This window comes from Salvelinus alpinus, chromosome 25 (assembly GCF_045679555.1).
Source record: "Salvelinus alpinus chromosome 25, SLU_Salpinus.1, whole genome shotgun sequence".
Taxonomy (NCBI): Eukaryota; Metazoa; Chordata; class Actinopteri; order Salmoniformes; family Salmonidae; genus Salvelinus; species Salvelinus alpinus.
In genome coordinates this window covers 23,081,510-23,095,299 of record NC_092110.1, presented here as the reverse complement: position 1 = coordinate 23,095,299, position 13,790 = coordinate 23,081,510, and the positions used below count along the sequence as shown (strand labels likewise).

General features: G+C 42.5%; 1 protein-coding gene across 4 annotated transcripts in view; it reads left to right on the top strand.

Moving 5' to 3' along the window:
• The window catches only part of LOC139553662 (coiled-coil domain-containing protein 9B-like), a 53,884-nt gene extending 40,420 nt beyond the window's left edge, over positions 1-13,464 (top strand). For 3 of the 4 annotated variants that reach the window (XM_071366227.1, XM_071366224.1, XM_071366228.1), the window contains 8 exons: positions 5,689-5,873; positions 8,000-8,049; positions 8,172-8,222; positions 8,350-8,446; positions 9,773-9,806; positions 9,928-10,636; positions 10,994-11,076; positions 11,803-13,464. In XM_071366227.1, coding sequence (XP_071222328.1) covers positions 5,689-5,873; positions 8,000-8,049; positions 8,172-8,222; positions 8,350-8,446; positions 9,773-9,806; positions 9,928-10,636; positions 10,994-11,076; positions 11,803-11,862 — 1,269 coding nt within the window. In that variant the 3' untranslated portion in view covers positions 11,863-13,464. Of the gene's footprint in view, positions 1-5,688; positions 5,874-7,999; positions 8,050-8,171; positions 8,223-8,349; positions 8,447-9,772; positions 9,807-9,927; positions 10,637-10,993; positions 11,077-11,593 lie in introns of all 4 variants that reach the window. The other variant, XM_071366225.1, reaches the window with a different exon arrangement.
• The last annotated feature ends 326 nt before the right edge of the window (positions 13,465-13,790 follow it).

Here is a 13,790-nt window from a genome sequence, read left to right as displayed (position 1 = left end):
TTTGTGCCATAATTTGCATTAATGCCTCAGATGCGGTGGTCAAGTTTATTCCAGTTTCTTTTGTCACCCATTGCTTGTGATGTTGAAGGGATGCATCAGGCTTTGTGTTCAGCATCGGCCCAGTTTCTTTTGTCATCAATTGAACTTTTCCTTGCCTGTGCAAGAGGATTTTTCACATTCCTCTTAGACTTGCATTTTGGCAGCTGATGCAGCCAGCTCAACTTCGATTTCCACAAATTAACTATTTGCCTTTATTTGTGTTTCTTCCATATCAAGGACATTATTTTCCAAAACTGCATATTTAGCTTTCAAAGCAGCATTCTCAGACTGTGCTTTAATTCTAGCACCGGATCACTTGACCTTGTGCTGGATGCATGCAACTTTTTTGATACAGCAGATGCACTGTCATGTGGAACAATCGCACTTTGCAATTCTGATTTTTTTTTCGACTTGGTTGCACTTTCTGATACAACAGAGACACTTTCATCTGAACTAATGACACTTTGCAGGTGTGAATCCTTTTTCACTTTACCATGCAACCAAAACACCACTTGATCAAGAAACTCCTTTGAAAAGCAATAATTTTTGTTCATTCCAATCAGCATGATCAGACTCTTTCCTCTTCAGGAAATATATTATGTACAGCCACATACAGTTCCATAAACTCAGCCAATTAACCATTGAACACATTAACGTTACTACTGACGACGTCATCATTTTCGCCACCATCCATCAATGCTGGAATTATGTTATTTTTCTTTGTTTCTTTCCATCCACCTTTACAACTTTTTTTCCACCAGAGCTTCAGAATGGGTGCCTGCCATTTCCATTCACAATTTTCAGTTCCACACTTCAATATCAACAGTGCATTTCCAATAGCGCTTAACAGCTTCCCATCGCACCGATGGCTCATTCACAGTTGAATAGCTTGTGACAATGTTTCCAAAATAGACGCGTCAAACTTTTCCAAACCAACAATCACAAAGAAGTGGCTTAACTTGAAAATTATACCCGTACTGTACTCACGGTCTCTTTGGTTGGCAGCGCTGATTTGCTCCAGGTGACTTGATAAATCTATAAAGTGTGGAACTCCACTAAATCCATGACATTTTAACTTAAATGTGGTGGCTTTCGAATAGCCGTGGGAAAACTAGTTGCACGTTTGAGACGCACATCCAAAATTCATTTTAGAAAACCCAAGAATCCAAATGAAATCGATGGCATGATGAATTAAACTTCACGTTTTATTTGTAGAATCCAAAATGATAAATGCAAGGCAAAGGTTTCAATATTCCAGGTAAACAAGAAAGATCAGGGTAAAAACTTATATGGTTCAAAAAATGTATGCCATCCCAGTATCACAAACATTTTCCATAACTAGTAGGCACTTACATACCCAATATGCACCTATCTATCTGGGCAAACCCACCCGTACTTCCAACTGATTGAGCCCCGTACTTCCAACTGATTGAGCCTAGAGGGCGTAATTGCCATATTTTAATTCAAATTATAGGACCATAATAAGAGGCCACATAACCAAATAAATGCAAACACCATATATGTATATAGAAATTCAATATTATATTCCCTAATGAGCAATATCATCTAATAAACACATATTTGCATAACCAAGGAAATATAGAAACAGACTCCAACACTCCCGGTCTTCGGAGTTGAAGAAGACTGCATCTTTCCCAAAACAAAAGTACCGCCCCCTCCCTTACACCCCCCACTCCCTCTGGTAAGTTGTCCCCATGTGCCACCTGTGCTCTTGGTCTGTTAGTGTTGCCAGTCAAATATAGGGTAGGAGCAGGGCAGGTAGGGTAACAGATCAGGAGTGTGATAAACACCCAGAAGCAGGAGGCAGGCAGGGAGGGAGGGAACAGAGCCTTCAGAGGAAAGGGAGATATGTAGTCAGTTGTACAACTGAATGCATTCAGCTGAAATGTGTCTTCTGCATTTAACCCAACCCCTCTGAATCCGAGAGGTGCGGGGGGCTGCCTTAATCGACATCATTGGTGCCCGGGGAGAAATTGTTCTTGGGGGTTAACTGCCTTGCTCAGGGGCAGAATGACAAATATTTACCTTGTCGGCTCAGGGGGATTCGACCCAGCAACCTTTCGGTTACTGTCCCAACGCTCCTACCCGCAAGGAAGGAGCCACATGACAAGTGATACTGTTCATGTCCCACTCTGCTATACTACGTTGGTGTGTTCTCAGCCCGGCTGTGGAGAATGCTATGAGTTACGCAACCTCTTCCATCGTGGCTGGTTTTTGGATGCCAGCGTTGCATAAGAAGAACATGATCAGAGCTATGTTAGCAGCTATGATCTGATATAGCCTAGATATGAAGTTGTTCTGATTTGGGAGGTATCCAACACCGCTTCGGAATAAGTATGGTCATAGAGTTCAAGACAAGACAGAGCCCAGGGTATTCAATGGTCACCAAATAGAATAATAAATATAAAACCTATTGAACTTAAGTCCAATCAGTCTTGTTTTCATTTTCTGTTGAAAAATGTTTTGCTACAATGCCCTAATGAATATGACCCAGGTTTTTTCTGTTGGCCAGTGTGCTGCTCCTCCCTGAACCCCTGTAACCCTGGGAGGGAGCCCCAGCAGAGGCAGGAAATTGAAAGTGCTAACTAGTGGTGTGCTTGGCGGAGCCAGCGGGGGCAGGCCTGTTAGAACATGTGAGACGTGCCGTCCCCTGTGGCCCCTGCATCCTCCAGGACTGGGGAAGAATAGACAAAGAAGAGCGAGGAGAAGCAAACCGAGAGATGATCACGGATGCCACGTTCACGATTCTGCCTGCAGGAGAGCCACATGTTTACCTGTCTCTGATTGGTCCACACCGTGGAGGAAAACATCTTTCTGCCTGTCCCTAGTTTATCCCTCTGTGCCCAATCAGTGGCTTTCGTCTGTCTGTCGGTCTCCATTATTCTTGTCTCCTGACTGCTCCTGTCCGGTCGTAAAAACCCTTCACAGAAAGAGCATGAATGGATCCACACATCGATTCTCCTGGTTTGTAGAGTAGTATCTACACTACATGGCCAAACGTATGAGGACACCCCTTCAAATGAGTGAATTTGGATATTTCAGCCACACCTGATGCTGACAGGTGTATAAAATGAGCACACAGCCATGCAATCTCTACAAACAAACATTGGCAGTAGAATGGCCCGTACTGAAGAGCTCAGTGACTTTCAACGTTACACCGTCATAGGTTGCCACCTTTCCAACAAGTCAGTAGTCAAATTTCTGCCCTGCTAGAGCTGGCCTGGTCAACTGTAAGTGCTGTTATCTTGAAGTGGAAACGTCTAGGAGCAACAGCCGCTAAGTGGTAGGCCACACAAGCTCACAGATCTGGACCACCGAGTGCTGAAGCACACAGCGGGTAAAAATCGTCTGACCTCGGTTGCAACACTGATTATCTTGTTCCAAACTACCCCTGGAAGCAACGTCAGCACAATAACTGTTCATCAGGTGCCTCATGAAATGGGTTTCCATGGTCGAGCAGCCACACACAAGCCTAAGATCACCATGCGCAATGCCAAGCGTCGGCTGGAGTGGTGTAAAGCTATCCGCCATTGGATTCTGGAGCAGTGTGTAAGTTATTTTGTCTGTAGCAACACACTCTCAGGAGACACAGCCCTCACCTGCACAGTGCACACACTCTCAGCAATGACAAGCTCCAGCCTTTTTCCTCTCCCTGCTGTTGCCAAGCATCTAGTCTCCCTAAAGACAGGAGTTTATTGATATTTGAGATGCATCTTGGGGCCATGTGACAAGCACATCCGTCAACATCCCTGTGTCCCTGAGAATGTTGTGAAGGGCATTTCTTAGAGCTCATATTAGTAGCAGTTTAGTTTGGCCAGCCATGGAAGCCTTACCACTAGTATCATCACGCTACGATACCACTAGTATCATCACGCTACGATACCACGAGTATCATCACGCTACGATACCACGAGTATCATCACGCTACGTTACCACTAGTATCATCACGCTACGATACCACTAGTATCATCACGCTACGATACCACGAGTATCATCACGCTACGATACCACGAGTATCATCACGCTACGTTACCACTAGTATCATCATGCTACGTTACCACTAGTATCATCACGCTACGATACCACGAGTATCATCACGCTACGATACCACGAGTATCATCACGCTACGATACCACGAGTATCATCACGCTACGATACCACGAGTATCATCACGCTACGATACTACGAGTATCATCACGCTACGATACCACGAGTATCATCACGCTACGTTACCACTAGTATCATCATGCTACGTTACCACTAGTATCATCATGCTACGTTACCACTAGTATCATCATGCTACGTTACCACTAGTATCATCATGCTACGTTACCACGAGTATCATCATGCTACGTTACCACTAGTATAATCACGCTACGTTACCACTAGTATCATCATGCTACGTTACCACTAGTATCATCATGCTACGTTACCACGAGTATCATCACGCTACGATACCACTAGTATCATCACGCTACGTTACCACTAGTATCATCACGCTACGATACCACGAGTATCATCACGCTACGATACCACGAGTATCATCATGCTACGATACCACTAGTATCATCATGCTACGTTACCACTAGTATCATCACGCTACGTTACCACTAGTATCATCACGCTACGTTACCACTAGTATCATCACGCTACGATACCACTAGTATCATCACGCTACGTTACCACTAGTATCATCACACTAGAAGTCTTCACGGATCCACCTGTACCAGAATACCCGAGACCCGATCCGAGACCAGAACGAGTCCAGATCCAGAATTCGAAATAATTTCACGAGTCTGGGTCAGATCTGATATGATTGTCAGTGGTCTTGGGTATGTGTAATTTTAACTGACTTGTCTGGAAGGGCCTGTACAGATCCGAATGCGACAATAGGCTAAAGTCATAGAGCCTCCGTGGTGGCAAAAGTTAGGAGATATCTAATCAATGGAAATGGAATTAAAATGTTGGAATTCAAAGCTGAGAGCCAACAGGTAGGCAGGCTGCTACTTAATATTCTGAACGGAGTTGTTGTTATTTGTAACTTTAGGATGAGAAAGTGCATGCACTGCAGCCACAATTAACCTAGCTAGCTGACATTAGCTAGTTTAACAAGCTTCTCTTGGTTTGATGCAGTCAAGACAGGTACTGTGTAATCATATTTGATAATAGCCTCGCTATGGCAGCTGTTAGTCAACTATAACGCGTGTCGGCTTGGTTGCTTTCTGTCTCTCGTCTCTACCTCTCTGTGTCACTTGCTCACAGTACAGCTCCTTCAGACAGTGTAGCACTCTAGGACCCCGGGTGACTAGTCACAATGATGTGATGAAAGCCCATCCAATCTACAGATATGACCTCTTTTATGTATGAACCAAGAGCACTTGTTCGGTTCTCCCTCAGACCCCTGCTGTTCCTCTGATCTTCTGGACTGCCCAGAAGCCTCACCAACCCAAGGCCAATTATTATATAAGGCTGTTATTTTGACCTGTATTGCCACTGTCTCACACAAAGTGTTTGAAGAAAGCTTCCTCTCACAGCCGAAGTACAGATTGGATATCTGACCCTGATAGGCCTTTTGCAGTTTTCACCACTGGCACTAAGCTATGACTGGTACTTGTGTTCTCCTTGCAGGAGTCTGAGAGGCTAGACCCAGCAGGCGACACAGACCTCACCATCCCCACGTCTAAAGAGGAGCAGCAGGAGTACTTGTGCTGGAAGAAGGAGCGTGAGCAGATCGACCGTGAACGCTTGGCGCGCCACAAAAATGCCAAGGGCCAGTGGAGGCGGGCATGGGACATGGACAAAACAGAGAATATGTAAGCCCACTCCCATCCCTGGCTGCTTTGCACTTCTTCACTTTAGTTTCCTCTGTCAATCATTTCAGTTTGGCTGTTCTGTTTGCTTGATGCATGTCTGAGTGCTTATTTTCCATTTTGATTATAAATTAATGTTACAATTAAAAAATGAGTACTCTTCTGTATGTGCTCGTCTTCTGGTCTTGTTCTCACAACAACTACAGCTAACTACCACACATCTCATCTGTTACCATGCAAAATAGGCCATTCTCTTGTCATTGTAACTAAACTAAAACGTTAACTCATTCACTCATCAAGCAGATTACCTTCTCTATTACTTCCTCTATTGAACAATGATGTATCTCAGTCTTTCTATCTTCTGTACTTCTAAACGTAGAAATGGTTGCATTGAATTTTCTAAAGAAGCACAGAATGGTGTCTGTGGAGAGAAGATAGTGGTACAAACTTTTTTTTAGATTTTTGCCCTAGCAGTACAGAGCTGATTCAAATAACCAACTCATTATCAAGCTTTGATTATTTGAATCAGCTCTCTAGTGCTATGGCAAAAACCAAAACGTGCACTTGGGGACCGAGTTTGGTAAACCCTGCTCTAAGGTACTTACAGAATGTTCATTTACTCTGGTGGAAGATTTCCATTGTTGGAGGTATTCACGCCATCCACATTTTGGACCATGCCCTATCCCATGATACTGATTTCACACTGTCACAAGACTTAATCCAATCAAGTCACAAGACATAAATAACAAGTCACAGCAAATGTAATGATGTTGGATGGAGACTGACAAATAACGCTATTAGAGGGAGGAGAAGGAATGACCTGGCAAAAATGTGTTTGTTCTCTTCTGAGGTATCGTCTTTATTGGATCACCTCTGTTTATGAGCTGTTCTTAGAAAATGGCTTTGATAAATCTTGAAAGGGTATTTATCCTATAATCTAACTACCCTCTCCCTAGTACTCTTACCACCCTCTCCCTTTGATTGCTATGCTAGACATTGGGCACTTTCACTAGAAGAAGTTTGTAACAAGCTGACATGCAATGTTTTGGAACCATGGAGAAAGGATAAAAAGCCAGTTTTAGGCCTTGAGCGCCACGGAATGAAAACATCTGCTTATATATAGCTTACATGATTTGAATTTGGAACCCAGTATTTTACTATGTATGGAGCCGCTGCCCTTTCACACAGTGGTGTCCTTACTGCTTAGGAGCAAAATATATGAACACCCCTCTTTCTGTTCCTTGTTGGAATTCAAACACAACAGATGTGCTGTGAGCAGCACAGTGGCTGGATAAATACATGTTCTGTTTAGAAGAAAGAAGCATCAAACTTTAAAGAGACAAGATAATAGGAGACTTTTTAGCTGGTGCTGGGATGCCTTTCCTTTTGTGGCATGGTTTCAAAAAGGCCTCAGACTAACTAGAGTAGGAAAAATATTTTGGATTCAGCAGTTTAGATGTTATCAATGAATGAGGAGTATAGGATCATGACCTCTAGCTACAGATTTGTAACGTGAGTCTCCATTAGCCGTTACAGGAAAGGTACTGTTTGGCGTAGAGCAGAGAATTTTCGACCAACCTTAACGTGGCGATACTATCTTCATTCTCGACTCGGCCAAACATGAATCTTCTAAAATGTTTGTGTCCAGTTGCAGGTGGTTTGTTTGAATTTAAAAAATGCACCGTTATTAAAATAAATATATTTTTTGCTCCATTAATAAGTAATCCAACAATGTGTAAGCAGCCATCTTGTCCATTCCAAATCTTCTCTCATTGATTGAGAGCGTTAAAAATCTGTAGCTACATGACCTCAAGATACCACAGTCATCTCTGTACAATGTCTCATTCTAGCTCTGAGCTCAGCGTGTAATGATTACTTGGAAATGAAAATGGCTGTTGAATGAAAGTAATGGAATGTAAATTGTTAGGTTAGTGGAACAACACAGATATTTGAGAAATGTCCAACCAAATGCATTGGACCCTTCATTAACCCTGGTAGGTAAGATTTTGTCTGTTTACTTTAACACCAAAACCATGGCCTCGTTATCTGGTAGTTCATCTGTTAATGGAACATCCCAGCTGTGTATTAGGTTTGAATTATTTCACTGTCAACTAAATGTTTCTCTTTAGGTTTTCAGATAAATCTCCTAGGGAGAAAGAAAGGGGGCCTACAGCCAGAGGTGAGAAATTTACTCTGTAGTAAATTATCTTCAACTCAAACACTGAGGAATAGTCAGACCATAATCAAGTATGTCTTATTTCAAATGATACCCAATAATTGTTGAACTTGTTTGATTTCCAGGAGGAAGAAATGCAAAGAGAGGTCACCCCAAATCAAATGCTGATTCACGAGGTGAGTTTGAATGCTTTATACTGTGTACCAGCAGCTGAATCATTTAAGCTCAGTACAAGCTACCAATCAGCCAATTATGGAGAACTATTCTGCTGTTTCTCTTGGCTTTGCTTGTTTTCATCTCCAGGTCAGCAGCTGTGGGGCAAAGACAAGCGGGGTAAAAATGTTCCAGTGGTCAGCAGTAAAGCCAAGGGCAAGGACCGGCTGACTGGGAGGGCCAGAAGGTGAGTGGCAGTAACAGCAGATTTAATCATAACAGCCTGTGTTGATGTAAGGAAACCACACACCTAGCCTGGCTGTATGCAAAACACACTGGGACTTACTCTAAAGAGCACAACGTGTCAAATGACCAAAAACAGCTAATTCACTTGTGCATTCTTCCGTTTAATTTCAAAAAGCTCACTGTTCCAGCTTTTTGTTCTGAAGCCATTGGTGAGGCTAGACTACTTTTAGGTTCTGTTAGCGGTGCTTGAGAGGCAGGTATTGGTGGCTGTGCAGTCCTCTGTGAGATTGAGCTGACCAGGGGGAAGAGCAGTCAGGTATGTCCAGGCAGAGTGGTCTCTTGCCTCAGTTGTCTGTTATTAGGTTTTGCTACTGGTGCTAATTGGAAAAGAGCAGAGCGTGAAGAGAACTGCTCAGACCAGCCTTACCTCTTAGGAAAAAAAGTTATATCTAGAACCTTAAAGGGTTCTTCGGCTGTCCCCACAGGATAACATTTTGAAGAACCCTTGTTGGTTTCAGGTAAAACCCTTTTGGTTCCATGTAGAACCGTTTTGGGTTCCATGTAAAACCCTTTCCACAAAGGGTTCTACATGAAAACCAAAATGGTTTTACCTGGAACCAAAAAGGGCTATACCTGGAATCAAAAGGGTTTTTACCTAGAACCATTTTTTATTTAACTAGGCAAGTCAGTTAAGAACAAATTCTTATTGACAATGACGGCCTACACCGGCCAAACTCTAACCTGGACGACGCTGGGCCAATTGTGCGCCACCCTATGAGACTCCCAATCACGTCCGGTTGTAATAGGGCCGGACAGTAATACATTGTTCAATAGAGGAAGTAATAGAGAAGGTAATCTGCGCCACCCTATGAGACTCCCAATCATGTCCAGTTGTAATACAGCCTGGAATCTAACCAGGGTCTGTAGTGACGCCTCTAGCACTGAGATGCAGTACCTTAAGACTGCTGCGCCACTCTGGAGCCACAAAAGGGTTCTCCAATGGGGTTAGCCTAAAAAACCCTTTGGAACCCTTTTTCTAAGTGTAGACTGTAGAGCATTTCTCAGGATGTACAGAGGGCAGCCATGATTAAACACACAGGTGTGTAAGTGTATCTACAATCATCCTTCTCTATTTTGTCTCACTCACACTCTCTACATATCTCTCTCTATCTTTGACCCCACACAGAACAGATATCATAACAAAATATGCAGAGTATTTTCTGTGTATTTTTTCTAAGTGCAAAAGCACTAACTTTGTTATCAGTATACTTTGAAGAATATAGACCACTCATTCTGAATGTTTCTAATAATTATTTTAATATTTCAGATGGGATGCCAGCGAGGATGGGGAGGATTTGCAGGTGAGAGGTTTTGATAATATAGCTGTGCTTTGGTGAAAAAAATGTCTGTGCTTGGGCTCAACAAAAACATCTTTGTCTTCTTTATCATATTACTAATGGAATTTTATTTTTGCTCCTTCAGGCCTCTAAGACTAGTTTGGAGGAATTCTTAGAAGAGCTTGATGCTTTGGCTGACCCTGACATAGATGAATCCACTGCAGAAACTCCAGAGGTCAAAGATGGTGACCTCAAAATGGAGTCTTCGCTAACCCTGGATGTGGTGAAGACCGAGAAAGTGAGTGGAAGCATCAGTCCTGGCCTAGACAAGGCCGAGACGGCTCAGGCCCCAGCCGACCCCCTGGAGGACGAGACATCCAGACAGGGGAAGGCTGAGGCCTCGTCCCCTCAAGCTACAGAGAAGAAGGTCCGCTTCTCAGAGGAGCTCATCAAGGGGCCCGGGGCCTACGAGAAGCCCAGTACTGGAGCCCAGAACTCTGCCCGCTCAGAAACCAAGGGCACCAGCGCGTTAAAAGTTGCCTCCCCCATCAAAAACGGACAGAAGTTGGAGGAGCAGAAGCAGTCCCCCGAGGGCGACCAGGAGGATGCTGGTAATGCCCTGGACTGGGGGGATCAGCAGGCTGCAGCTGTCCAGGCACAGAGCTCATCTGATGGGCAGAGACAGGGTCAGGAGGGCCATCCGTTTCTTGATGCCTCCAAAACAGAATGTGCTGAAAGCGGCCATGACGGTGTGCTCAGCCCTGTTCTTCCCATTTCACACAGTGATGTCAAAGACCCTGCCCCTCCACAGGATAATTCTGTCCAGCCTTTAGAGCATGCCAAGAGCAATACAGGTAGGCAATGGTTTTGTTCGTGGTTAGTCCCTGTCAAATATCCATATCTACATGTACATAGTACCTCAATCAGCCTGACTAACCGGTGTCTGTATGTAGCCTGGCTATTCTTATAGCCTCGCTACTGTATATAGCCTGTCTTTTTACTGTCGTTTTATTTCTTTACTTACCTATTGTTCACCTAACACCTTTTTTGCACTATTGGTTAGAGCCTGTAAGTAAGCATTTCACTGTAAGGTCTACTACACCTGTTGTATTCGGCGCACGTGACAAATACATTTTGATTTGATTTGAAATAGGTACAGTGTATAGTTATCACTATGATGCAATGTAAGTAATGCTTGGTTCCCTTCACAGAGGAGCTGATTGACTCCAGTCTGTCTGTTCTCAGCCTGGAGTCAGGAGAGACTCACCCAACCCACACCACCAGTACCGATAAGGTCAGTATGGACTGAGAGAATATGAACAACTGGATGGATGGATGGAAAGAAATGAGTGCATGACTCATCTGCATTGTAGTCTGGACTACGAGAGGGAGTGAATGAAAGAAAGAAACTGTGGATGGATTGAAAAGGTGATGAGTTTATGATTCATCATCACTGCAAATTTGGGATTTTTGATTGATGCATGAGTGCATTCCCTATGGTCTTCTGTAGTGGTTAAGTAGATTTGGAATAGACAAGAGAGACAATGCATGTTCAGAACTACTGTAGCAGAGTGATAATGCATTACCAACCACTGTAACAGGGCGATAATGCATTATCAACCACTGTGACAGGGTGATAATGCATTACCAACCACTGTGGCAGGGTGATAATGCATTACCAACCACTGTAGCAGGGTGATAATGCATTACCAACCATAAATATAAGTACTGTATATGCCTTCCTTTTGAGTAAAAACAATAATGTACTTTTACACCTATGTTTAACCCCTTTTTATTGTTTTGTTTCATAGGCAAGAGAAAATGGGAAGATTGTTTGAAGGACTTTTGACGTTGCTATAACATTTTCTAGAACTGAACAACAACATGCTTAATTAATTCAAGCGTTTACCATGAGCCTTTTAGTTTAATACCGCACTTGCTTCCAATAGCTCTTTGTAGATGTCCTGTGTCTAGTTGGTCAGGTTAAGACTAACATGCGCAATGTTGTTTCTTTTGAAAGGATGCTAGCTGCTCAAGGTGGGAAAAGGAAACGATACATGTTCAAGTGAAGTCATTTTGAGCCTTTTGTCTGCTTGAAAATACTTTGCTTACAAGCACTTTATTCTTTATGAGGTATGAGTATTGACATGTCATACATTACTTAAAGTTGGAATCCTTAATGGTGAAACAGCTACGTCCGTTTGCGATATTACAACAACAAAGAAGTTACTGCAAACAACGAACACAGTTTTTTCCCCTCTGACATCATTACACGCGTGATAGAAGAGCACAATATGTATTGCAATTTTTTTTACCATGCTGCACTCAGCTCAGCAACAATAACAACGGTGGTGGTGGGGCAGCCAGTGGTGCTGTTTCCCCTTACTGCGGATTCCATCTTTAAGTGTGTTATTTGAATGGCTGTTTTTGTTTACATTTTAAGTATTATTTCAAGGTACCAGTCCTAATGCTTGTATTAGTTCAGTTCCTATGTATGACTAACCTACATAACCTGAACAGGCCCTGCCATTAACCTTTGCCAGCCTTAGCAGTTGAATGACAAAATATAATTAGCATTATATGCTAATAGTTGTACACTGACTTTATTTACAGTACTAGTCAAAAGTTCGGACACACCTACTCATTCCAGGGTTTTTCTTTATTTTTTACTATTTTCTACATTGTACAATAATAGTGAAGACATCAAAACTATGAAATAACATATATGGAGTCATGTAGTAACCAAAAAAGTGTTAAATACATCTAAATATATTTTATATTTGAGATTATTCAAAGTAGCCACACTTTGCTTTGATGACAGCTTTGCACACTCCCATTCTCTCAACCAGCTTCATGAGGTAGTCACCTGGAATGCATTTCAATTAACAGGTGTGCCTTGCTAAAAGTTAATTTGTGGAGTTTCTTTTCTTCTTAACTTCTCACGAGTCACCAACCCTGATCCGGTAGCACCCCCCACCCCCCACCCCACTGAGTAGCATAGCTAGCATAGCGTCACAAGTAACTTGTAGCATCTAAATATCATTAAATCACAAGTCTAAGACACCAGATGAAAGATACAGGTCTTGTGAATAAAGCCACCATTTCAGATTTTTAAAATGTTTTACAGGGAAGACACAATATGTAAATCTATTAGCTAACCACGTTAGCAAAGGACACGATATTTTTACTCCCAACAGCCTTTTCCTGCGTCAGTAGCTATCACTAATTCGACTAAATAAAAATATATATAGCCACTAACCAAGAAACAACTTCATAAGATGACAGTCTGATAACATATTTATGGAATTGCATAGTTTTTTTTTTTTAAATGTGCATTTTTCAGGTATAAATCACAGTTCTACATTGCAGCTGCAATCTGAAAAGGTGCCGACCAAGCCAGAACAATTACAGAGACCAACGTCATATAACTAATTACTCATTTTAAAACATTTCAGAAAAATACACAGCGTACAGATATTGAAAGCCCAACATCTGGTGAATCCAAACAATATTTCAGATTTATGAAATGTTTTATAACGAAAACAAAATGTAGCGCTAAATTAGCATAGCTATACCAGGCAGATTCGGCTAGGCGCCCACGGCCAGTTCACATGCACAACAGATATGATATAACATCGTAAATTGGGTCTTACTATGGCTGATCTTTCATCAGAATGTTGATCAAAGTGTCCTTCGTCAAGATGAGTCGTTGGTTCCGTTCAGAATTGTTCCTTGCCCACTCCATTTAGCACAGGTACCGGTCGAGTGGCACGGATTTCTCAAACGTAAATACAATCCGACAACGGAACACCGCAAAACTCCCGGAAAAATTCAAATAATCTGATTAAACTATATTGAAAAAACATACATTACGATGATATGGTCACATGTATCAAACAAAATTCGACACGGAGATAGTTTTCATACATAACGCCAGCAAAACAGTACACAATCGCAGCTCAAATTCGAGCGATTCAGTAAACCGGAAGTTGTCGGTCACGCCAAAGA